Raw genomic sequence first — 24,567 nt, 5'->3', positions numbered from 1 at the left:
ACCGGCTTCAAAACATCAAACGTCTCTAGCAACCCTGAAACACTGCCAGCATCCATGCCTCGGAAGCCCATGGAGACGCCTGCACTGGCAAAGAAGATACCCAAAGACGCCCGCAAAGAAAAGTCATTGGCCTTTCCCACCGCCGCTGGTCCGAAAAGTGCAAAAAGCCTGCAAGAGGCAACTCTAGGGACAAGTACTGTATTTTTCGGACTATAAGGCACACTTAAAGGCCTACTGAAACCCACTACTACCGACCACGCAGTCTGATAGTTTATATATCAATGATGAAATCTTAACATTATAACACATGCCAATACGGCCGGGTTAACTTATAAAGTGACATTTTAAATTTGCCGCTAAACTTCCGGTTCGAAACGCCTCTGAGGATGACGTATGCGCGTGACGTAGACCGGGGAACACGGGTATGCCTTCCACATTGAAGCCAATACGAAAAAGCTCTGTTTTCATTTCATAATTCCACAGTATTCTGGACATCTGTGTTGGTGAATCTGTTGCAATCATGTTCATTGCATTATGGAGAAGGAAGCTGAGCAAGCAAAGAAGAAAGTTGTCGGTGCGAAATGGACGTATTTTTCGAACGTAGTCAGCAACAACAGTACACAGCCGGCGCTTCTTTGTTTACATTCCCGAAAGATGCAGTCAAGATGGAAGAACTCGGATAACAGAGACTCTAACCAGGAGGACTTTTGACTTCGATACACAGACGCCTGTAGAGAACTGGGACAACACAGACTCTTACCAGGATTACTTTGATTTGGATGACAAAGACGCAGACGTGCTACTGTGAGTATGCAGCTTTGGCTTCTAAACATTTGATCGCTTGACCGTATGTGCGCAACTTTTTTTTGCGTATGTACGTAACTTTTTAAAAATATATAAGCTTTATGAACCTTGGGTTAGGTGAACGGTCTTTTGGGCTGAGTGATTGTGTGTGTTGATCAGGTGTTTGAATTGTATTGGCGTGTTCTATGGAGCTAGGAGTTAGCAGAGGAGCTAGGAGCTAGCGTAACAAACACGCAGGTGTTTTTATGCAGGATTAATTTGTGGCATATTAAATATAAGCCTGGTTGTGTTGTGGCTAATAGAGTATATATATGTCTTGTGTTTATTTACTGTTGTAGTCATTCCCAGCTGAATATCAGGTCACCCCCGGCTCTCACAGCATCTTCCCTATCTGAATAGCTTCAACTCCCCACTAGTCCTTCACTTGCACTTTACTCATCCACAAATCTTTCATCCTCGCTCAAATTAATGGGGAAATTGTGGCTTTCTCGGTCCGAATCTCTCTCACTTCATGCGGCCATCATTGTAAACAATAGGGAACTTTGCGTATATGTTCAACTGACTACGTCACGCTACTTCCGGTAGGGGCAAGCCTTTTTTTTATCAGATACCAAAAGTTGCAATCTTTATCGTCGTTGTTCTATACTAAATCCTTTCAGCAAAAATATGGCAATATCGCGAAATGATCAAGTATGACACATAGAATAGATCTGCTATCCCCGTTTAAATAAAAAAAATTCATTTCAGTAGGCCTTTAACTTAAAATCCTTTCATTTTCTCAAAACTCGACAGTGCGCCTTATGTACGGAATCATTTTGGTTGTGATTACCGACCTCAAAGCTATTTTATTTGGTACATGGTGAAATGATAAGTGTGACCAGCAGATGGCAGTCACACATAAGAGATACGTGTAGACTGCAATATGACTCAAGTAAACAACACCAAAAATGATATGTTCCATTGAAAATATAGAACATTACACACGGCGCTCAAAAATCTATCAAAATGTTTCAGTACTATTTGGTAAGCTATGAACGGCGTGGCGCTGTTGGGAGAGTGGCCGTGCCAGCAACCTGAGGATTCCTGGTTTGATCCCCAGCTTCTACCAACCTAGTCACGTCCGTTGTGTCCTTCAGCAAGACACTTTCACCGTTGCTCCTGATGGGTCGTGGTTAGCTGCCTTTCATGGCAACTCCCACCATCATTGTGTGAAGGTGTGTGTGAATGAGTGTGTGAAAGGGTGAATGTGGAAATAGTGTCAAAGCATTATGAGTACCTTGAAGGTAGAAAAGCGCTATACAAGTATAACCCCATTTACCATGAAGCCGCACCGCTTGATGGATTGTACTGTGCATTCACATACAAGTATTATTATGGTGTGTGTATAAGGTAAGACATATTACCTGGCGTTTTGTTTCGCAATATTATGCAAAAGCAACTTTTCTTATCTTCTGGTACCTGCTGATCTGTATTTGGGATCTGCATAAATCCTGAAAATATATAATCTTATAATCCTTATAATCCGGTGCGCCCTATGGTCCGGAAAATAAGGTACATATCTGAAATTTCCTTTTCCCGCCATTCTACTAACGTATAGTCGACTTTAAAGGCCTACTGAAACCCACTACTACCGACCACGCAGTCTGATAGTTTATATATCAATGATGAAATCTTAACATTGCAACACATGCCAATACGGCCGGGTTAATTTATAAAGTGCAATTTTAAATTTCCCGCCACACTTCCGGTTAAAAACGTTTTATTATGCTGACGTATGCGTGTGACGTCACGAGGACAAGGGAAGTATTCGGAGCCCGGAGAATCCTATACAACAAGCTCTGTTTTCATTTCATAATTCCACAGTATTCTGGACATCTGTGTTGGTGAATCTTTTGCAATTTGTTTAATGAACAATGGAGGCTGCAAAGAAGAACGTTGTAGGTGGGATCGATCGGTGTATTAGCGGCTGGCTGTAGCAACACAACAAGGACTTAGCAGGCGCCTAGCCGATGCTAGCCGCCAAACCCACGGATGAAGTCCTTCGTCGCGCCGTCGATCGCTGGAACGCAGGTGAGCACGGCTTTTGATGGGCAGATGAGGGCAGATGAGGGCTGGCTGGCGTAGGTGGAGCGCTAATGTTTTTATCATAGCTCTGTGAGGTCCGGTTGCTAAGTTGCTAAATTAGCCTTAGCGTCGTTAGCAACAGCATTGTTAAGCTTTACCAGGCTGAGAATTATTAACCGTGTAGTTACATGTACATGGTTTAATAGTATTGTTGATCTTCTGTCTATCCTTCCAGTCAGGGATTTATGTATTTTGTTTCTATCTGCATTTGAGAACGATGCTATCACGTTAGCTCAGTAGCTAAGTGTGTCACTGATGTATTGTCGTGGAGATAAAAGTCACTTTGAATGTCCATTTTGCGTGCTCGACTCTCATTTTCAAGAGGATATAGTATCCGAGGTGGTTTAAAATACAAATCCGTGATCCACAATAGAAAAAGGAGAAAGTGTGAAATCTAATGAACCCTTGTACCTAAGTTACGGTCAGAGCGAAAAAAAGATACGTCCTGCACTGCACTCTAGTCCTTCACTCTCACGTTCCTCATCCACGAATCTTTCATCCTCGCTCAAATTAATGGGGTAATCGTCGCTTTCTCGGTCCGAATCGCTCTCGCTGCTGGTGTAAACAATGGGGAAATGTGAGGAGCCCTTCAACCTGCGACGTCACGCTACTTCCGGTACAGGCAAGGCTTTTTTTATCGGCGACCAAAAGTTGCGAACTTTATCGTCGATGTTCTCTACTAAATCCTTTCAGCAAAAATATGGCAATATCACGAAATTATCAAGTATGACACATAGAATGGATCAGCTATCCCCATTTAAATAAAAAAAATTCATTTCAGTAGGCCTTTAAAATTTATCCTGAAACACTCGGGGAGCCAATGCAGAGATTTTAAAACTGGTGTAATGTGAGCCCTGAGGCAGATGGCTCATCTGAGGAACGTCATGCTAATCCGTAGCATGCATGTGGCATATCCAATTTGTATCAAGATAGCGTATTTTGAAAAGTGGAGCCTTAATTTGAGGCATTTTCTATCAGTCCTGCTTGCTTTGTTGGCATGGAAAATTGCAACATTACATAGAAACCAAAAAATACGCCTGTTTGCCTGCCAAGTGCTTGAGGTATAACAAAGGTATAGAAAGATGGTACCGTTTGATTTTATGTGAATCGTTACCCGATAGTGCTGAAAAAATTTGTCCTATAAAAGTACTGAATGTGTTACCCTTCCCTAAAAATGATATTGAGTCAGCCCAATGTTGCACCAACAGTCAACGAAAAGCTGGTGTGACTTAAAGGCCTACTGAAATGAATTTTTTTTATTTAAACGGGAATAGCAGATCCATTCTATGTGTCATACTTGATCATTTCGCGATATTGCCATATTTTTGCTGAAAGGATTTAGTAGAGAAAATCGACGATAAAGTTCGCAACTTTTGCTCGCTGATATAAAAAAGCCTTGCCTGTACCGGAAGTAGCGTGACGTCACAGGAGGTAATATTCCTCACAATTTTCCTTTGTTTACAATGGAGCGAGAGAGATTTGGAGCGACAAAGCGACGATTACCCCATTAATTTGAGCGAGGATGAAAGATTCGTGGATGAGGAACGTTAGAGTGAAAAACTAGAGGCAGTGCAGGACGTATGTTTTTTCGCTCTGACCGTAACTTAGGTACAAGCTGGCTCATTGGATTCCACACTCTCTCCTTTTTCTATTGTGGATCACGGATTTGTATTTTAAACCACCTCGGATACTATATCCTCTTGAAAATGAGAGTCGAGCACGCGAAATGGACATTCAAAGTGACTTTTATCTCCACGACAATACATCAGTGACACACTTAGCTACTGAGCTAACGTGATAGCATCGTGGTCCGGAAAATAAGGTACATATCTGAAATTTCCTTTTCCCGCCATTCTACTAACGTATAGTCGACTTTAAAGGCCTACTGAAACCCACTACTACCGACCACGCAGTCTGATAGTTTATATATCAATGATGAAATCTTAACATTGCAACACATGCCAATACGGCCGGGTTAATTTATAAAGTGCAATTTTAAATTTCCCGCCACACTTCCGGTTAAAAAACGTTTTATTATGCTGACGTATGCGTGTGACGTCACGAGGACAAGGGAAGTATTCGGAGCCCGGAGAATCCTATACAACAAGCTCTGTTTTCATTTCATAATTCCACAGTATTCTGGACATCTGTGTTGGTGAATCTTTTGCAATTTGTTTAATGAACAATGGAGGCTGCAAAGAAGAACGTTGTAGGTGGGATCGATCGGTGTATTAGCGGCTGGCTGTAGCAACACAACAAGGACTTAGCAGGCGCCTAGCCGATGCTAGCCGCCAAACCCACGGATGAAGTCCTTCGTCGCGCCGTCGATCGCTGGAACGCAGGTGAGCACGGCTTTTGATGGGCAGATGAGGGCAGATGAGGGCTGGCTGGCGTAGGTGGAGCGCTAATGTTTTTATCATAGCTCTGTGAGGTCCGGTTGCTAAGTTGCTAAATTAGCCTTAGCGTCGTTAGCAACAGCATTGTTAAGCTTTACCAGGCTGAGAATTATTAACCGTGTAGTTACATGTACATGGTTTAATAGAATTGTTGATCTTCTGTCTATCCTTCCAGTCAGGGATTTATGTATTTTGTTTCTATCTGCATTTGAGAACGATGCTATCACGTTAGCTCAGTAGCTAAGTGTGTCACCGATGTATTGTCGTGGAGATAAAAGTCACTTTGAATGTCCATTTCGCGTGCTCGACTCTCATTTTCAAGAGGATATAGTATCCGAGGTGGTTTAAAATACAAATCCGTGATCCACAATAGAAAAAGGAGAGAGTGTGGAATCCAATGAGCCAGCTTGTACCTAAGTTACGGTCAGAGCGAAAAAGATACGTCCTGCACTGCCTCTAGTTCTTCACTCTAACGTTCCTCATCCACGAATCTTTCATCCTCGCTCAAATTAATGGGGTAATCGTCGCTTTGTCGCTCCAAATCTCTCTCGCTCCATTGTAAACAAAGGAAAATTGTGAGGAATATTACCTCCTGTGACGTCACGCTACTTCCGGTACAGGCAAGGCTTTTTTTATATCAGCGAGCAAAAGTTGCGAACTTTATCGTCGATTTTCTCTACTAAATCCTTTCAGCAAAAATATGGCAATATCGCGAAATGATCAAGTATGACACATAGAATGGATCTGCTATTCCCGTTTAAATAAAAAAAATTCATTTCAGTAGGCCTTTAAGTCACACCAGCTTTTCGTTGACTGTTGGTGCAACATTGGGCTGACTCAATATCATTTTTAGGGAAGGGTAACACATTCAGTACTTTTATAGGACAAATTATTTCAGCACTATCGGGTAACGATTCACATAAAATCAAACGGCACCAAAAAAACAAAAACAAAAAAAAAAAACAAAACAAACAAAAAAAAAAAACGGTACCATCTTTCTATACCTTTGTTATACCTCAAGCACTTGGCAGGCAAACAGGCGTATTTTTTGGTTTCTATGTAATGTTGCAATTTTCCATGCCAACAAAGCAAGCAGGACTGATAGAAAATGCTTCAAATTAAGGCTCCACTTTTCAAAATACGCTATCTTGATACAAATTGGATATGCCACATGCATGCTACGGATTAGCATGACGTTCCTCAGATGAGCCATCTGCCTCAGGGCTCACATTACACCAGTTTTAAAATCTCTGCATTGGCTCCCCGAGTGTTTCAGGATAAATTTTAAAGGCCTACTGAAATTAATTTGTTTTTATTTAAACGGGGATGACTAGAGTGCAGTGCAGGACGTATCTTTTTTCGCTCTGACCGTAACTTAGGTACAAGGGTTCATTGGATTCCACACTTTCTCCTTTTTCTATTGTGGATCACAGATTTGTATTTTAAACCACCTCGGATACTATATCCTCTTGAAAATGAGAGTCAAGAATGCGAAATGGACATTCACAGTGACTTTTATCCCCACGACAATACATCGGTGAAGCACTTTAGCTATGGAGCTAACGTGATAGCATCGTGCTTAAATGCAGATAGAAACAAAATAAATAAGCCCCTGACTAGAAGGATAGACAGAAGATCAACAATACTACTATCAGGAGACACCGAACCAAACTCTGGACCTGTAACCACACGGTTAATGCTGTGCCGCCTGTCGAAGCCTAGCAATGCTGTTGCTAATGACGCCATTGAAGCTAACTTAGCTGCGGGACCTCGTCAGAGCTATGATAAAAACATTAGCGCTCCACCTACGCCAGCCCTCATCTGCTCATCAACACCCGTGCTCACCTGCGTTCCAGCGTTTCACCCGATCATCGATGCGGTCGGCGGCTAGCGTCGGATAGCGCGTCTGCTATCCAACTCAAAGTCCTCCTGGTTGTGTTGCTGCAGCCGGCCGCTAATACACCGATCCCACCTATAGCTTTCTTCTTTGCAGCCTTCATTGGTCATTAAACAAATTGCAAAATATTCACCAACACAGATGTCCAGAATACTGTGGAATTCTGCAATGAAAACAGAGCTGTTTGTATTGAGATTGACGTCACGCGCAAACGTCATCATATCGAAACGTTTTCAGGCTGAAGTTTGCCGGGAAATTTAAAATTGCACTTTATAAGTTAACCAGGCCGTATTGGCATGTGTTGCAATGTTAAGATTTCATCATTGATTTATAAACTATCAGACTGCGTGGTCGGTAGTAGTTGGTTTCAGTAGGCCTTTAAGGTTATTCTTATGGTTTATAAATATTTTTATGGTATTGGGCCTTCTTATCTTTCAGATTTGCTTTTATCCAATGAACCTTCCCGGGCCCTGAGATCCTCCGGCACTCATATTGGCTTTTACTTGATATTAATTATTTTAACTTGCATTTTATTCTTCATCTCTACTCATGGTTCTTACTATTTTACAAGTTTTGTTATTGTTATTTTCCAACGTTCCTCAGATGAGCCATCTGCCTCAGGGGTTATCGGCCATGCTTGTGGGGCCACTTTTGTATCAGCGTCTTGGTGGCCATGGTCTGATGACCTCCTGGTGCAGATGGCTCCTGTGATAGTGTTTACTCACATGTCTCCTCTGTACTCAGCCATGCAATCATTGGTCCATATAGTTGCAAATGTGTGTATGTTGTGTGTGTGTGTTCGGTTTTTAACTTTGTAAAGCCCATTGCGTTGCATTTCTTTTATGTATGAAAAGCGCTTTATAAATAAAGTTTGATTGATTGATTGATTGATAGAGCGGCTGTGCCAGTTTTTCCTGGTTTGATCCCCGGTCGTGGTTTGGGCCTTGCATGGCAGCTCCCGCCATCAGTGTGTGAATGGGTGAATGTGGAAATAGTGTCAAAGCGCTTTGAGTACCTTGAAGGTAGAAAAGCGCTAAACAAGTATAACCCATTTATCATTTACCATCCGTATCCAACCCTTGCAGAAAACAATAAAAAGTGTGAAATTGCGACAAATATTAAACAAATAACAAATGAATGAAAAGCCTGAAATGTACATTTAATTTTTAAAATAATGAATTGCATTAAATGAAAAAAAAATGAATGTCACAACTTTTCCCCAGCATCTCTTAAGAGTTGAATTTATTAAGCTATAAACAAAGTAACAGTTTGTTTTGTCAAAAAACAATACAAATGTTTTGACGGCAAGTAGGCCAATTAGGACCAGTATCATTCCAGGCCATCTGTGTAATAAAGTTTGATGTGATACTTTAGACTTCTGCTGTCGCTTTGGAAGCAGTAGAGCAGTTGCGACAGCAGTGATATTGCAGTATAACTAATAACTTTCAATGACTACAAATGTGGAATATATTCTATTTCAGAAGCAAGTGCATGTATCAGAGTTGTCTGCAGTGCTTGTACAAACTTTACCGATTAGACGGTACAGTATTTATTTCAAAACATCAGTAACATTCTTTGGGAGTCCACTTCTAATTGTATTTGTTTGGTTAGCAAAAACTACAAAACCCGAAACCAGTGAAGTTGGCACGTTGTGTCATCGTAAACAAAAACAGAATACAATGATTTGCAAATCCTTTTCAACTTATATTGAATTGAATACACTGCAAAAACAAGATACTTAACGTTTAAAATGGTAAACTTGTTATTTTTTTGAAAATATTTGCTCATTTGGAATTTGATGCCTTCAACATGTTTCAAAAAAGCTGGCACGAGTGGCAAAAAAGACTGAGAAAGTTGAGGAATGCTCATCAAAAACTTATTTGGAACATCCCGCAGGTGAACAGGCTAATGGGAACAGGTGGGTACCATGATTGGGTATAAAAGTAGCTTCCATTAAATTCTCAGTCATTCACAAACAAGGATGGGGCGAGGGTCACCACTTTGTGAACAAATGCGTGAGCAAATTGTCGAACAGTTTAAGAACAACATTTCTCAACATGGATTTCACCATTTAAGGTCCGTAATATCATCAAAAGGTTCAGAGAATCTGGAGAAATCACTGCACGTAAGTGGCAATGCCTGTGACCTTCGATCCCTCAGGCGGTACTGCATCAAAAACCGACATCACCACATGGACTCAGGAACACTTCAGAAAACCACTGTCAGTAACTACAGTTTGTCGCTACATCTGTAAGTGCAAGGTAAAACTCTACTATGCAAAGCCAAAGCCATTTATCAACAACACCCAGAAACGCAGCCGGTTTCGCTGGGCCCGAGCTCATCTAAGATGGACTGATGCAAAGTGGAAAAGTGTTCTGTGGTCTGACAAGTCCACATTTCAAATTGTTTTTGGAAACTGTGGACGTTGTGTCTTCTGGACCAAAGAGGAAAAGAACCATCTGGACTGTTATAGGCGCAAAGTTCAAAAGCCAGCATCTGTGATGGTATGGGGGTGTATTAGTGCCCAAGGCATCATTAATGCCTGTACATACAGGTTTTGGAGCAACATATGTTGCCATCCAAGCAACGTCTTTTTCACGCCCCTGCTTATTTCAGCAAGACAATGCCAAGTCACGTGTTACAAAATCGTGGCTTCGTAGTAAAAGAGTGCGGGTACTAGACTGGCCTGCCCGTAGTCCAGACCTGTCTCCCATTGAAAATGTGTGGCGCATTATGAAGACTAAAATTCCACAACAAAGCGCTTTGAGTTCCTTAAAAAGGTAGAAAAGCGCTATACAAGTATATCCCATTTACCATTTTACAACCGAGACCCCGGACTGTTGAACAACTTAAGCTGTACATCAAGCAAGAATGGGAAAGAATTCCACCTGAAAAGCTTCAAAAATTGGTCTCCTCAGTTCCCAAACGTTTACCGAGTGTTGTTAAAAGGAAAGGCCATGTAACACAGTGGTAAAAATGCCCCTGTGCCAACTTTTTTGCAAAGTGTTGCTGCCATTAAATTGTAAGTTAATGATTATTTGCAAAAAAAAATTACGTTTCTTATCTTGTCTTTGCAGTCTATTCAATTGAATATAGGTTGAAAAGGATTTGCAAATCATTGTTTTCTGTTTTTATGTACGAATTACACAATGTGACAACTTCTCTGGTTTAGGGTTTTGTACAATTCCTATGCCAAAGTGTGTAGAAACATATTTGTAATGAGTATGGGCGGACATGCTTTAAATGTCCCATAAGATCCATACCTCGCATGCCTTAGCTCAGTGTGAGGTAGTCCACTTAAAGGTGATTTAGGGGCCTGTCATGGTCCCACTTGGTTTTTTACACCTCACCCGCCGCCTTCTCTCCGTCCTTGCCTTCCTTTCCTCACATTCTCTTGCTGGGTCTTTTACTTTTCTGTTTGTATAAACTTCATTGCAACTGCATTTCATTTCTTGGAACGCAATGAATCAGATTCAGCGGTGGTAAACAATGTGCGATGTACACCGTGGTTTTATTGCAGCGTGGGGGACGCCTGTCACTGTGATGTGTTTGCCTCCAGACAAGAAAATAATGTCCAAAGGAAGGATCGGACCACCGCCTCGCCCTGGAAGATTGCACAAAGTCGCATGTTTGAATTAAATTCCTGTTTTTCTGTCTTTTTCAACTGTTAAATGAAGGACACAACACAAAGTCTCCTGTTGCATGTAGTAATGATCATCACTATGGATGAGAAGTAAAAATCAGAAAAACTGTAAAAAAGTTGAGTCAATAACTGAAAACATCTATGGAATGTTTTAAAAGCCCACGGCACATTCTAAAAATACTATTAAAATAAACAAAAACATAACAAAAGTGAAATAAAAAAGCTTTAAAGGTTAAATGTAATTTAGAAAAAGTTGCAATGTTGACTAATAAAACAAAGCTGTTTTTTTTCTTTCAAACGGTCATTGCTCAAAACATAATATTGAATCAAAATCAATGTTATTATGAATTATTGACCTATCCAAGGTTCCGATTACTTCACATCAAATATTCCACTACGAAAAATATTTTTAGTGGAAGATTTTGCAAATTTGGTAAATAAATAACCCCAAAATGTATATTTTGTTGTTTTCTTACTGTACCGAAAATGAACCGAACCGTGACCTCTGAACCGAGGTACGTACCAAACCAAAATTTTTGTGTACCGTTACACCCCTAATATACATACATGCATACACATACGTACAGTATATATACATACACATACAAAAAAATACATACACATATGTGTATGTATGGATGATGTTTGATAAGAAATTATCGAGTTCGAGCCCATAATCGAATCCTCTTATCGAAACGATTCCTTATCGATTCTCTTATCGAATCCAGATAGGTTGTTGTATTTGGAAAAAAATACACAATATTTGGTTTAACAAAAGCTCACTTTTATTTTATAAGAAAAAAAATAAAAAAATAAATATTAACTGTTGTTACCCCCCTAAAAAAATAAAATAAAATAAATACATATTGACTGTTGTTACCCAAAGTATATTAAGTGGGATTTTTCAGAAAAACAAATATATACAGTAACACAAAAACAACCTGTCTGTGATCACTATAGGTGTATAAATAATAATATAGTGTTAAATAAAATCAGTCCCTTGGGCACAAAACTGAAAATAATACAGCTCTCCAAAAAGTGCACTTCTGCTGCTATTGGAACATCCTTCTGGTACAAGATGGCATATTTTGCGCGATGTGAACATTCGTGAACCGAAAAGGACGCACAAAGAGGCGTTCGTTAACGGAGGTTCCACTGTATTGAGCATGCAAACGTCAGCGAAGTGAGCTAAAAATGTACATAACAAACATAATAAAACATAGTTACGCAGTGACAGTACAAGAAGGAGAACACTGATATTCGCATCACATTAAAAAAGCAGCAATGTTGAATAGGATTTCAAATCTGCTCTGTTTGATACAACAGTACGTGTGTGTGTGTGTGTGTGTGTCAATGAGTGTGTGCGTTCATGCAAAGGGAACTATGAGGCTTTGTCTTTTGGTTGTGTGCTCCCATCCCTGCAAGCACAGGGAGAGACCTACCCATGTGCACACAAGGTCCTCATCACACCGCCTTGTAAAAGTGTGTATGGGCGTGTGTGTTTGTGAGAAAGAGAGAGAGAAAGTCCACAGGAGAGTGAGTGAGCAAAAAGGAGAGAGGAAGCATGGCTTTGAGGCCTCTGTGTGTGTGTGTGTGTGCAGAGATTGCACGAGTATGTGTTGAGGGATTAAGGATTAATTGCCTTCAAGAGATGTTGCATGAACTTTGTAAAGTTCTCACTTTGGTCCCAGACAGGGAAAACAAAGCTATTTAGTGCGCGCCGGAGGAAACTTGTTTTTTTTCCCACTGTCTTATTTCTCTGCCACGTGAGGGTAAGGAATTAAACTGTGTGAACTTTTTGTTTTTATGGCACCTTTTAAGAAATAACTCTGTATGTGCTTGTTTGCATCCCTGTAACGTGTGTTAACTCTTTACCTAAGAATTCAGTATGCAGTGGTATTTTACTTTGACGTGTGTTACTAATCTGTTCTAAAAGGTTAGACCAGTGTTTTTCAACCACTGTGCTGCGGTACACTCGTGTACTGTGAGATACAGTCTGGTGTTCCGTGGGCATACGGGCAACCCTCCCGTTTTTAGCGGGAGACTCCCGGTATTCAGCGCCTCTCCCGGTAACCTCCCGGCAGAAATTTTCTCCCGACAAACTCCCGGTATTCAGCCGGAGCTGGAGGCCACGCCCCCTCCAGCTCAATGCGGACCTGAGTGGGGACAGCCTGTTCTCACGTCCGCTTTCCCACAATATAAACAGCTTGCCTGCCCAATGACGTCATAACATCTACGGCTTTTAGAGAGTAGAGTGCACAACTGCGCACACAACAAGGAGACGAAGCAGAAGAACGAGGAAGTTACAGACATGGCGACGCCGTCGACGAGCAAGATGAAGAAATACGCTTGCAAGTTCCAAAACGAATGGAAACAAGAATTTCAGTTCATCCAGGACAGTTCGGGGTATGTAATTATGTTGCCTGTACATTTTGTTGAACAGACTTCTCCATTGAACACGGTGGCCGAGTCATGAACGGAGGAGAAGTTAAACAGGACAATACTGCCATCTACTGGATAGCCCCCGGAACACTGAAATTCAAGTATTTATTTTATTTATATGTATAATAAAATAAATATATATACATATATATATATATGTAGCTAGAATTCACTGAAAGTCAGGTATTTCATACATATATATATATATATATATATATATATATATATATATATATATATATATATATATATATATATATATATATATATATATATATATATATATATATATATAAATGAAATACTTGAGTTGGTGAATTCTAGCTGTAAATATACTCCCCTATTAACCACGCCCTTAACCACGCCCCCGACCGCCCCCAGGCCCCCCCACCTCCAGATATCAGAGGTCTCAAGGTTGGCAAGTATGTCCGTGGGAGATTATGTAATTTCACCTAGTTGGGTTAAAAATATTTTGTGCAAACCAGTAATTATAATCCGCAAATGTGCCATTGTTCAGTGTTTGTACTGTCTAGGATCGGTAGAGTAACCGTGTAATACTCTTCCATATCAGTAGGTGGCAGCAGGTAGCTAATTGCTTTGTAGATGTCGGGAACATGGTTTGTCGTGATCACAATATGCAGATGACAGTGGGAGGCAACGTGCAGGTAAAAAGGTATCTAATGCTTAAACCAAAAATAAACAAAAGGCATTAACGCTTAGGGATGGCTATGCAAAACGAAACTAAAACTGAACTGGCTGCAACGTAAACAAAAACAGAATGCTGGACAACAGCAAAGACTTACAGCGTGTGGAGCAGACGGCGTCCACAAAGTACATCCGTACATGACAATCAACAACAAAATAGGAGCGCAAGACAAGAACTAAAACACTACACACAGGAAAACACCAACAAACTCTAAACAAGTCACAGTGTAATGTGACAGGTCGTGACAGCACACCTACTTTGAGACAAGAGTTATAGTGATGCATGGTTGGTTATGGTTTGAATTCATATCCAACAATTGCGAGAACGACTTTTTACTGTCAAAAGTAATTGCTGAGTTAATTTTTTTTATATTTTCTGCTGGTGGTGTGCCTCCGGATTTTTTCAATGAAAAAAAATTGTCCTCGGCTAAGAAAGGTTGAAAAACACTGGGTTAGACAAAGGCTCAATCATATGAAAAACAAAAATATTTTTCCCATAAAAAATAACGTACAGTACATCCAATAAATCTGTTCCAGTCACCAAGAATATTAACACAAAAAAACATTTATAGAGAACATTTTAGGGCTAAAATTATTAATTCATAAAATCTTTTTTTTTAAAAAGCTTTGATTACCGTATTCTTCGGACTATAAGGCACACTTAAAATCCTTTTCATTTTCTCAAAACTTGACAGTGCGACTTAAAACCCGGTGCGCCTAATGTACGGAATAATTCTGGTTTTGCTTACCGACCTCGAATCAATTTTATTTGGATGAGTGTGACCAGTAGATGGTAGTCAAACATAAGGTATACGTGTAGACTGCAATATGATGTCAATATGACTCAAGTAAACAACACCAACATTTTATATGTTCCATTGAAAATATAGGACATTACACACGGCGCTCTAAAAATCTATCAAAATGTTTTAGTACAACTTTGGTAAGCTATGAAGCCGCACTGCTTGATGGATTGTGGGTGCATTAAACTTACGAGTATTATTATGGTGTGTGTATAAGGTAAGACTGTGACACACACTGTGTTGCGGGGGTTCTTAAGGACAGACAGAACACGGCCAAGCCCAGTTTCCAGGTTACAGAATTAGTTTTATTTCTTTCAGTCTCTCTTTTTCTTCAGCACGCCAGCTGCTCCTGCCTTTCGGCTTTCCCTCCTCCCTTTCACGGTCACCAATGCTGCTAATAAAGAGACAGGTGATTAGATAACTCGTTCCAGCTGAGGTATCCACTCACCTGTCATCTGCTTCACAACCGGCTCCTGCACATGCCCTGCCTGCACATTATGTGGTGTTTTGTTTCGCAATATAATGCAAAAGCAACTTTTTTTTTACCTTCTAGTACAGGGGTGTCAAACTCATTTTAGATTGAGGGCCACATGGAGAAAAATCTACTCCCAAGTGGGCCGGACTAGTAAAATCACGACACAATAAATTAAAAATAAAGAAAACTTCAGATTGTTTTCTTTGTTTAATAATAGAACAAGCACATTCTGAAAATGTTCAAATCATAATGTTTTTTTTACACTTGCATGTTGCGGTTAATAGTATTCTATCTTTATTTGTCGTTATTTAAATTTTCTAAATAAATTATGTGATAATGTTCATCTGTCAACTCATTGGTGGCAATTTTCAATCTATCAAGATAAAAATCAAATTATAGGATGTTATTTATGTAGTTTGCTCATTTTCCTCGACTGGTGCATTAACATGCGTTTTTTAAAATGTATCATTATTTTTTTTTTCCATATGTAGCATCTTCTACAAAGATACAAAGAATTGCTATTGCGACATCTAGTGGACACATTTAGAACAGCAGTTTCTTTCATTCAAAAATTTTGGCTCATTTTTATACTTAGCTAACTCATCCCTCGGGCCGGATAAAACCTGTTCGCTGGCCTGATCCGGCCCTCGGGCCTTACGTTTGACACCCCTGTTCTAGTACCTGCTGATCTGTATTTGAGATCTGCATAAGTCCTAAAAAATTGCGCGCATCCGCCTTTGTAGTCCGTGCCGACTCCGTAGTCGGTAAGCTTCTTCTTTTTCACTATCTTCTTGTTAAGGGACATTCATCCTTCGCTGTTGCAATTTCTAATATAAAGTACTGTAAAGTTCTTACATCAGTAAACTCGCCATGAAAGCGCTAAAACATACCGGTGCAGTGAGTTTACATTATTCACCCAAGGAACTTTAGTTATTAGAGAGTTCCGGTCGGACGTTTTTTCACGGGACACAGGCGTTGTTGTTGCACCAGTGAGCCACGGATGGATGCTGCTCCGTTATTGATTGAAGTAAAGTCTGAATGTCATTGAAACGGTTAGCTCCATCTTTTGACACTTCTTCCACTCCCATCCTTGCACGCTACACCGCTACAACAAAGATGACGGGGAGAAGATGCTGCTGAAGGTGAGCCACGTAAATAAGACCGCCCACAAAACGGCGCATCCTGATGCGACTGTCAGAAAGCGGCTTGAAGATGATCTATGCAACATTTTGACCAAAGAACCACCATTACATGTTATGTAGACCACAAGGAAGTCTTTTACATTTAGAAAAATGTACGGATGTAGTTACAACAAACTGTAGTTACTGACAATGGTTTTCTGAAGTGTTCCTGAGCCCATGTGGTGATATCCTTTACACACTGATGTCGCTTTTTGATGCAGTATCTCCTGAGGGTTTCAAGATCACGGACATTCAACGTTACGTGCAGTGACTTCTCCAGATTCTCGGAACCTTTTGATGATATTACGGACCGTAGATGGCGAAATTCCTTGGAATAGCTTGTTGAGAAATGTTATTCCTAAACTGTTCGACAATTTGCTAACGCATTTGTTTACAAAGTGGTGACCCTTGCCCCACCCTTGTTTCTGAATGACTGAGCATTTCATTAAAACTTGCTTTTATACCCAATCATGGCACCCACCTGTTCCCAATTAGCCTGTTCACCTGTGGGATGTTCCAAATAAGTGTTTGATGAGCATTCCTCAACTTTCTCAGTCTTTTTTGCCACTTGTGCCAGCTTTTTGAAACATGTCGCAGGCATCAAATTCCAAATGAGCTAATATTTGCAAAAAATAACAAAGTTGACCATTTTAAACGTTAAGTATCTTGTCAATGCAGTGTATTCAATTGAATATAGGTTGAAAAGGATTTGGAAATCATTGTATTCTGTTTTTATTTACTATTTACACAAAAAGCCAACTTCCCTGGTTTTGGGTTTTGTATATTAATGAACCCTTAACATCACTTTTACTAAAGAGTTTTTTTGGTGAACAAGGCAATGAGCAGAAATGGAGGACCGGAGTGGAAAGCCACGCAAACATCATGTTCGTTCTTTACTACAAGTTCTTTCTTGAATTTAATAGTGTCTCTCACTTTCAAAGTGATATCACTTGCAACTTTCCTGCAACAATGGTGTGGGATTGTTTATTTGGGCTCTTGATCACGTGGAATTGAACATGGGCAGATGGACTCGTTTGTTACTTGTTACAACCGCACACAAAAATGTATGCAAACATCTTGGTAAAACGTTGAAGTAGAAAATGTACTTTTACGTAAACTAAAAGAATATGCTTCTCTATGCTGCAGAAAGGCTAGCAACGAGTGACACGGGGCCTAATTACTAAGATCCCCCAAAACAAGCACAAAATTGAGTGTACAAACTACAAAATTGTGCATCCATGACATCATGCTCCAACGTTGTCTGGAGGATACGTAACTTTAATCCACCCCACCTTGTCTGGGCTATACAGAAGCACGATCTAGACAACAGAAGGTGGACTCTGGGGTGCGGCGATAAATGCGATGGTGCGCTCGGACAGGGGTGTCAAACTCATTTTAGCTCAAGGGCTGCATGGGGGAAAATGAATTAAAATCTATTAAAATCATGACATTAAAACTAAAAAATAAAGACAACTTCAGATTGTTTTCTTTGTCTTACTTTGGCCAAAAATAGAATAAACACATTCTGAAAATATTACAATACAAATATAGAAAAAAATACCGGCAGCGGTAAAGGTTAGATCCATGAAGGAAAGAAGAAAGTGAATGAACTGATTACATTTACATATACATAAAAAATAGTTTTCTTTTGTTTTATTTTTTTTTTAATGAATTAAGTAACGTTTATGACAACCGTTTTCCAAAACACAATATAGAATGGGAGCTATAACAGTATAATGCATACATTTATCATTTGTTTTCAAAACGCTTACAAAAAAGTGGGAATCCAAAAATTTACTGTGGGACCCCATGACTTGATGGGGTACCCATCCATCCATCCATCCATCTTCTTCCGCTTATCCGAGGTCGGGTCGCGGGGGCCGCAGCCTAAGCAGGGAAGCCCAGACTTCCCTCTCCCCAGCCACTTCGTCCAGCTCCTCCCGGGGGATCCCGAGGCGTTCCCAGGCCAGCCGGGAGACATAGTCTTCCCAACGTGTCCTGGGTCTTCCCCGTGGCCTCCTACTGGTCGGAAGTGCCCTAAACACCTCCCTAGGGAGGCGTTCGGGTGGCATCCTGACCAGATGCCCGAACCACCTCATCTGGCTCCTCTCGATGTGGAGGAGCAGCGGCTTTACTTTGAGCTCCCCCCGGATGACAGAGCTTCTCACCCTATGTCTAAGGCAGGGGTGGGCAATTAATTTTTACCGGGGGCCGCATGAGCAACCCGAGCACTGCTGGAGGGCCACATCGACAATATTTCAATTAAATTTTGCTCAATATTATTTTTGATATATACCGTAAGATAAATAATAATAATAATAATTAATAATAATAGTAATACTTCAACATAGTGTATGTAACAGCATTCCATGACTAATATAAATAAATTAACATTAATAATAAATGACAGTAAAATAAGCACACGTATGACTGAGGAGTCATAGTGTAACTTTGTGTGATGTTTGAGTTGTCCGACTTTTTGTGTGGCCATAAACGCAGCAGTGGTTTACTGGTATGCGTGTTGGTGACAGATGACAAGTTGGTTTTGGCCTGGTTTGTACGGCAGAAAATGACTAGTTTTTTGAGATAGAAGTGTTTTACTCATGTTTTTGGTGTGGTTATGGCCGAATATAAACAGTTTTGCTCAATAAAGTGATGGATATAATTCCTGGCCTCGAAGCATCTCGATAGACGTTAAAATAATTGAACGGTGTTCAATTGAACGGTGTTGACGAACACCGTTAGGGCCGCTTGTTGTCACTGTCACTCAAAGTTGCATTGCAAAATTACATAGAATAAATATGTTTATTTTGTTTAGAATTCAGATGGGATTTGATTTGGTGCGCGGCATATATTTGCTGCGCGCAGCAGACGCTTGAGCCTTGACTTTGACACATGGGCGCTAGGATGATCCAGAGGCAAAACGTTTTTTCACCACTGAAAAAAGTAAAAGCCATTAAAAAATGCCAACAGACATCAAAACGAATCAATTACATTTGTTTTAATCAGCGCCTTAAGTCACCTAGCGGTTCTAAGGAGGGACGGCGTGGCGAAGTTGGGAGAGTGGCCGTGCCAGCAATCTGAGGGTTACTGGTTCAATCCCCACCTTCTACCATCCTAGTCACGTCCGTTGTGTCCTTGAGCAAGACACTTCATCCTGATGGGCCTGGTTAGCGCCGTGCATGGCAGCTCCCGCCATCAGTGTGTGAATGTGTGTGTGTGAATGGGTGAATGTGGAAATAGTGTCAAAGCGCTTTGAGTTCCTTAAAAAAAGGTAGAAAAGCAAGTACAACCCATTTACCATTCTAACAATATAAAATGTGATTGCTGAATAGACGATGTGTCTAATGTTTTTATTACAGTCCAAACATGTTGACACAGACACACACACACACACACACACACACACACACACAAACACACACATTCAGAGGATAATCTCCCCATCATTTATCATTGCATTGATGTCCTCCTTTTTTATAGCCATTTGTGCGTAACTGTGCAAGTTTGCACGTGTTAAGGTTGTAATGTTATGCAAATTTTATATGAACATTATTGTCAGCAAAATGATTACTCTTATCACGGTTTTGTTGAATGTGCTCAAAAAGTACACGTTGGAATTTTTTGAACAGGTTCTAATTTTTATTTTTATAACAAATATAAATAGACACACAATATTATGTTATTATATTTCTTGCCAGAATGAACATTAAATATTGTGTTGGCTTCTTAAAAGCCATATTATTTTTGGGGGTATTTAAATATATTTATCTATGACAGGGGTCGGCAACCTTTACCACTCAAAGAGCCATTTTGGCAAGTTTCACAAATTAAAGAAAGTAATGGGAGCCACAAAAAAAAAATTTAAATTTAAAATGAAAAACACCGCATACAAAGCTTAAATGCTTTGTGCTATGTTAACCAGGGGTCTCCGACACACGCACCGGCACGCACTTTAATGTGGAAATTTGATGTTAGTGCAGCCCGCGAGTTTTGAATGAATGGCGCTTGATAGCGTCATACTTGCCAACCCTCTCATTTTTCCCGGGAGACTCCCGAATATCAGAGCGTGATGACACTGCATTTGGCGCCCTCTACAGCCCGCCCTAACGGTGTACCTGCTCAACCACACGTAGAATGCAATTTCAGCTTGCTCACGTAAGTGACAGCAAGGCGTACTAACTCAGCAGCCACACATCTTACACTGACGGTGCCAATACCCAGAATCCCATGCAGCCCTAACTCTTCCGCTCAACCAACGCACGGAGAGGGGGGGGGGGGGGAGAGGTTGATGTGTGGGGGGATTTGGTGGTAGCGGGGGGGTGTATAATGTAGACCGGAAGAGTTAGGGCTGCATGGGATTCTGGGTAATGGTTGTGTTGTGTTTATGTTGTGTTACGGTGGGATGTTCTCCAGAAATGTGTTTTTCATTCTTTTTTGGTGTGGGTTCACAGTGTGGCGCATATTTGTAACGTAACAATGTTAAAGTTGTTTGATACGGCTACCGTCAGTGTAAGCTGTGTGGCTGATGAGTAAGTATGCTTTGCTGTCTCCTGTGTGTGCAAGTAATAACAACATGCGACATGTGGCTGGACTGGCACGCTGTATGTAAATGCTATAGAGGACAATTACTGCAGTGCAATTAGGGCACGCCCTTTATTTAGTAATTAGAGTGTAAATAGGATTATTTTTTCCCTGGGAGTAATCTATGAGAGACACTGAGATCCATAAGTCTCCTGGGAAAATCGGGGGGGTCGGCATGTATGTGGCTGAGCCGCATCAGAGTGGTCAAGGAGCCGCATGCGGCTCCGGAGCCGCGGGTTGTCGACCCCTGATCTATGACATTTGTGATATTAATGTGTCCTGCATTCATGTTAGCATTCAGCCAGCCATTAGCGCGCTAGCTGCTTCTCCGGGAAATGAGCAGTATCATTTTGGGAGTAGTAATCTTTTTTTCCACAATAATTAAAAATTGAAGGGGTAATAATAAATGTCAATAATTTTACCGCAGTTTATCATTACAATGGTAACAGTTACACGTGCTAAATATCTATGCACAAACAGCAGCTGCAAACAATTTCAGGCTAAAAGATCACATTGCGAGCGCTAAATCAGTGTTTTTAAACCACTGTGCTGCGGCACACTAGCCGTGAGATACAGTCTGGTGTGCCGTGGGTTAAAAATATTTTTTGCAAACCAGTAATTATAGTCTGCAAATTAATGTGTTGTTGTTGAGTGATGTCTGTACTGTAATACTCTTCCATATCAGTAGGTGGCAGCTAGTAGCTAATTGCTTTGTAGATGTCGGAAACAGCGGGAGGCAGCGTGCAGGTAAAAAGGTGGCTAATACTTAAACCAAAAATAAACAAAAGGTGAGTGCCCCTAAGAAAAGGCATTGAAGCTTAGGGAAGGCTATGCAGAACGAAACTAAAACCGAACAGGCTGCAAAGTAAATAAAAACAGAATGCTGGACGACAGCAAAGACGGCATCCACAATGTACTTCCGAACATGACATGACAATCAACAATGTCCACACAAAGAAGGATAAAAACAACTGAAATATTCTTGATTGCCAAAACAAAGTAGATGCGGGAAATATCGCTCAAAAGAAGGCATGAAACTGCTACAGGAAAATACCAAAAAAAAGAGAAAAAGCCAGCAAAATAGGAGCGCAAGACAAGAACTAAAACACTACACACAGGAAAACACCAAAAACCTCCAAATAAGTCACGGCGTGATGTGACAGGTCGTGACACTACACCTACTTTGAGACAAGAGCTATAGTGATGCATGGTTGGTTATGCTTTAAAGTCATACCCAACAATTGCGACAACGACTTTTTATTGTCTACTGAGTTTTGTTTTTTAATGATTTCTTCTGGTGGTGTGCCTCCGGATTTTTTCAAGGCAAAAAATGTGCCTTGGCTCAAAAAAGGTTGAAAAACACTGCACTAAATGATTACATTTGCATGTAATTAGTTGTTCGGATTAGTTGACTAATCAAAAGATTAGTGGTTAGTGGTCGCACTAGTCAAAACATGTGCCATTGTTATTGTTGTTGGTGGCATTGTTATTAAAGCCTAAAGTTTGATCCGATCAATTGAACTGATTAGAAATTTCTCGCACAACACCCATTGTATCTTAAGGGTGATTAGCCAAATCACTACAAAAATTGATACACACCTTTTGGGGACTGACAAGCATATTTGTGTAAAATTTGTTTTAAAACTGACCGACAAGCTTTCCTTCAAATAAAGTCAAAGCAGATGACTAACATTGTTGAATAATATTCTTCAGGTGATTCCATACAGTTATCAGCAGAAGGAGACCCAATGACAATGACCGACAACACCCCCCCCAAGTCGGCCAAGAAACCCCACTGGACCACCCTGGAGATCGGCCTAATCACGGTCGTCTCCTTATTCTTCATTGTCATCATGGCCCTCGTCATTTTCTATGCCACACAGAGGACCGGTGAGTGTTTAAATGTGAAAACAAGGTTATGTGGGAGCAGGTCTTTGGTTTTGGTTTCCACCTCTTACCAACAAAGGGTGAAGTCAACCCTTTAGAGCTTTCAGGGTCCGCCTCACTTCGACTTAGTGTGCACAGACCCTCACTTCCAGCTGAGGGCATGGTTGAAGGCACAAATGGAGGTGTTCGGTGAAGAGCGGTGACTTGTGTTGCTGTGCGGAACTTAATCAGGACACCGTCAAAGCATGAAAGTAAGACTGAGCCGTGAAAGAGGATTTTAGAGTTGTTCGTATTGTTAGAATTACCAAAAAAAAACCCAACACATTTTATTATCCATTTTATCTTATAAACACTGTTTAAAGGCCTACTGAAACCCACTACTACCAACCACGCAGTCTGATAGTTTATATATCAATGATGAAATCTTAACATTATAACACATGCCAATACGGCCGGGTTAACTTATAAAGTGACATTTTAAATTTGCCGCTAAACTTCCGGTTCGAAACGCCTCTGAGGATGACGTATGCGCGTGACGTGGCCCGGCGAACACGGGTATGCCTTCCACATTGAAGCCAATACGAAAAAGCTCTGTTTTCATTTCATAATTCCACAGTATTCTGGACATCTGTGTTCGTGAATCTGTTGCAATCATGTTCATTGCATTATGGAGAAGGAAGCTGAGCAAGCAAAGAAGAAAGTTGTCGGTGCGAAATGGACGTATTTTTCGAACGTAGTCAGCAACAACAGTACACAGCCGGCGCTTCTTTGTTTACATTCCCGAAAGATGCAGTCAAGATGGAAGAACTCGGATAACAGAGACTCTAACCAGGAGGACTTTTGACTTCGATACACAGACGCCTGTAGAGAACTGGGACAACACAGACTCTTACCAGGATTACTTTGATTTGGATGACAAAGACGCAGACGTGCTACTGTGAGTATGCAGCTTTGGCTTCTAAACATTTGATCGCTTGACCGTATGTGCGCAACTTTTTTTTGCGTATGTACGTAACTTTTTTTGAAATATATAAGCTTTATGAACCTTGGGTTAGGTGAACGGTCTTTTGGGCTGAGTGATTGTGTGTGTTGATCAGGTGTTTGAATTGTATTGGCGTGTTCTATGGAGCTAGGAGCTAGCAGAGGAGCTAGGAGCTAGCGTAACAAACACGCAGGTGTTTTTATGCAGAATTAATTTGTGGCATATTAAATATAAGCCTGGTTGTGTTGTGGCTAATAGAGTATATATATGTCTTGTGTTTATTTACTGTTGTAGTCATTCCCAGCTGAATATCAGGTCACCCCCGGCTCTCACAGCATCTTCCCTATCTGAATAGCTTCAACTCCCCACTAGTCCTTCACTTGCACTTTACTCATCCACAAATCTTTCATCCTCGCTCAAATTAATGGGGAAATTGTCGCTTTCTCGGTCCGAATCTCTCTCACTTCATGCGGCCATCATTGTAAACAATAGGGAACTTTGCGTATATGTTCAACTGACTACGTCACGCTACTTCCGGTAGGGGCAAGCCTTTTTTTATCAGATACCAAAAGTTGCAATCTTTATCGTCGTTGTTCTATACTAAATCCTTTCAGCAAAAATATGACAATATCGCGAAATGATCA

At 40.7% G+C, this 24,567-nt stretch overlaps 1 protein-coding gene across 3 annotated transcripts in view; it reads left to right on the top strand.

Moving 5' to 3' along the window:
• The window catches only part of LOC133658222 (neprilysin-like), a 160,044-nt gene that overhangs the window by 8,636 nt on the left and 126,841 nt on the right, over positions 1 to 24,567 (top strand). Inside the window, exons 1-2 of one of the 3 annotated variants that reach the window (XM_062060005.1) lie at positions 12,503 to 12,636; positions 22,768 to 22,944. The exons of 1 other annotated variant lie outside the window; for it this stretch is intronic. In XM_062060005.1, coding sequence (XP_061915989.1) covers positions 22,803 to 22,944 — 142 coding nt within the window. In that variant the 5' untranslated portion in view covers positions 12,503 to 12,636; positions 22,768 to 22,802. Of the gene's footprint in view, positions 1 to 12,502; positions 12,637 to 22,767; positions 22,945 to 24,567 lie in introns of those variants that run through there. One more of the 3 variants, XM_062060004.1, reaches the window with a different exon arrangement.

Source organism: Entelurus aequoreus, linkage group LG10 (genome assembly GCF_033978785.1).
Source record: "Entelurus aequoreus isolate RoL-2023_Sb linkage group LG10, RoL_Eaeq_v1.1, whole genome shotgun sequence".
NCBI classification, from domain to species: Eukaryota; Metazoa; Chordata; class Actinopteri; order Syngnathiformes; family Syngnathidae; genus Entelurus; species Entelurus aequoreus.
This window is presented reverse-complemented; position numbering and strand designations above follow the sequence as displayed.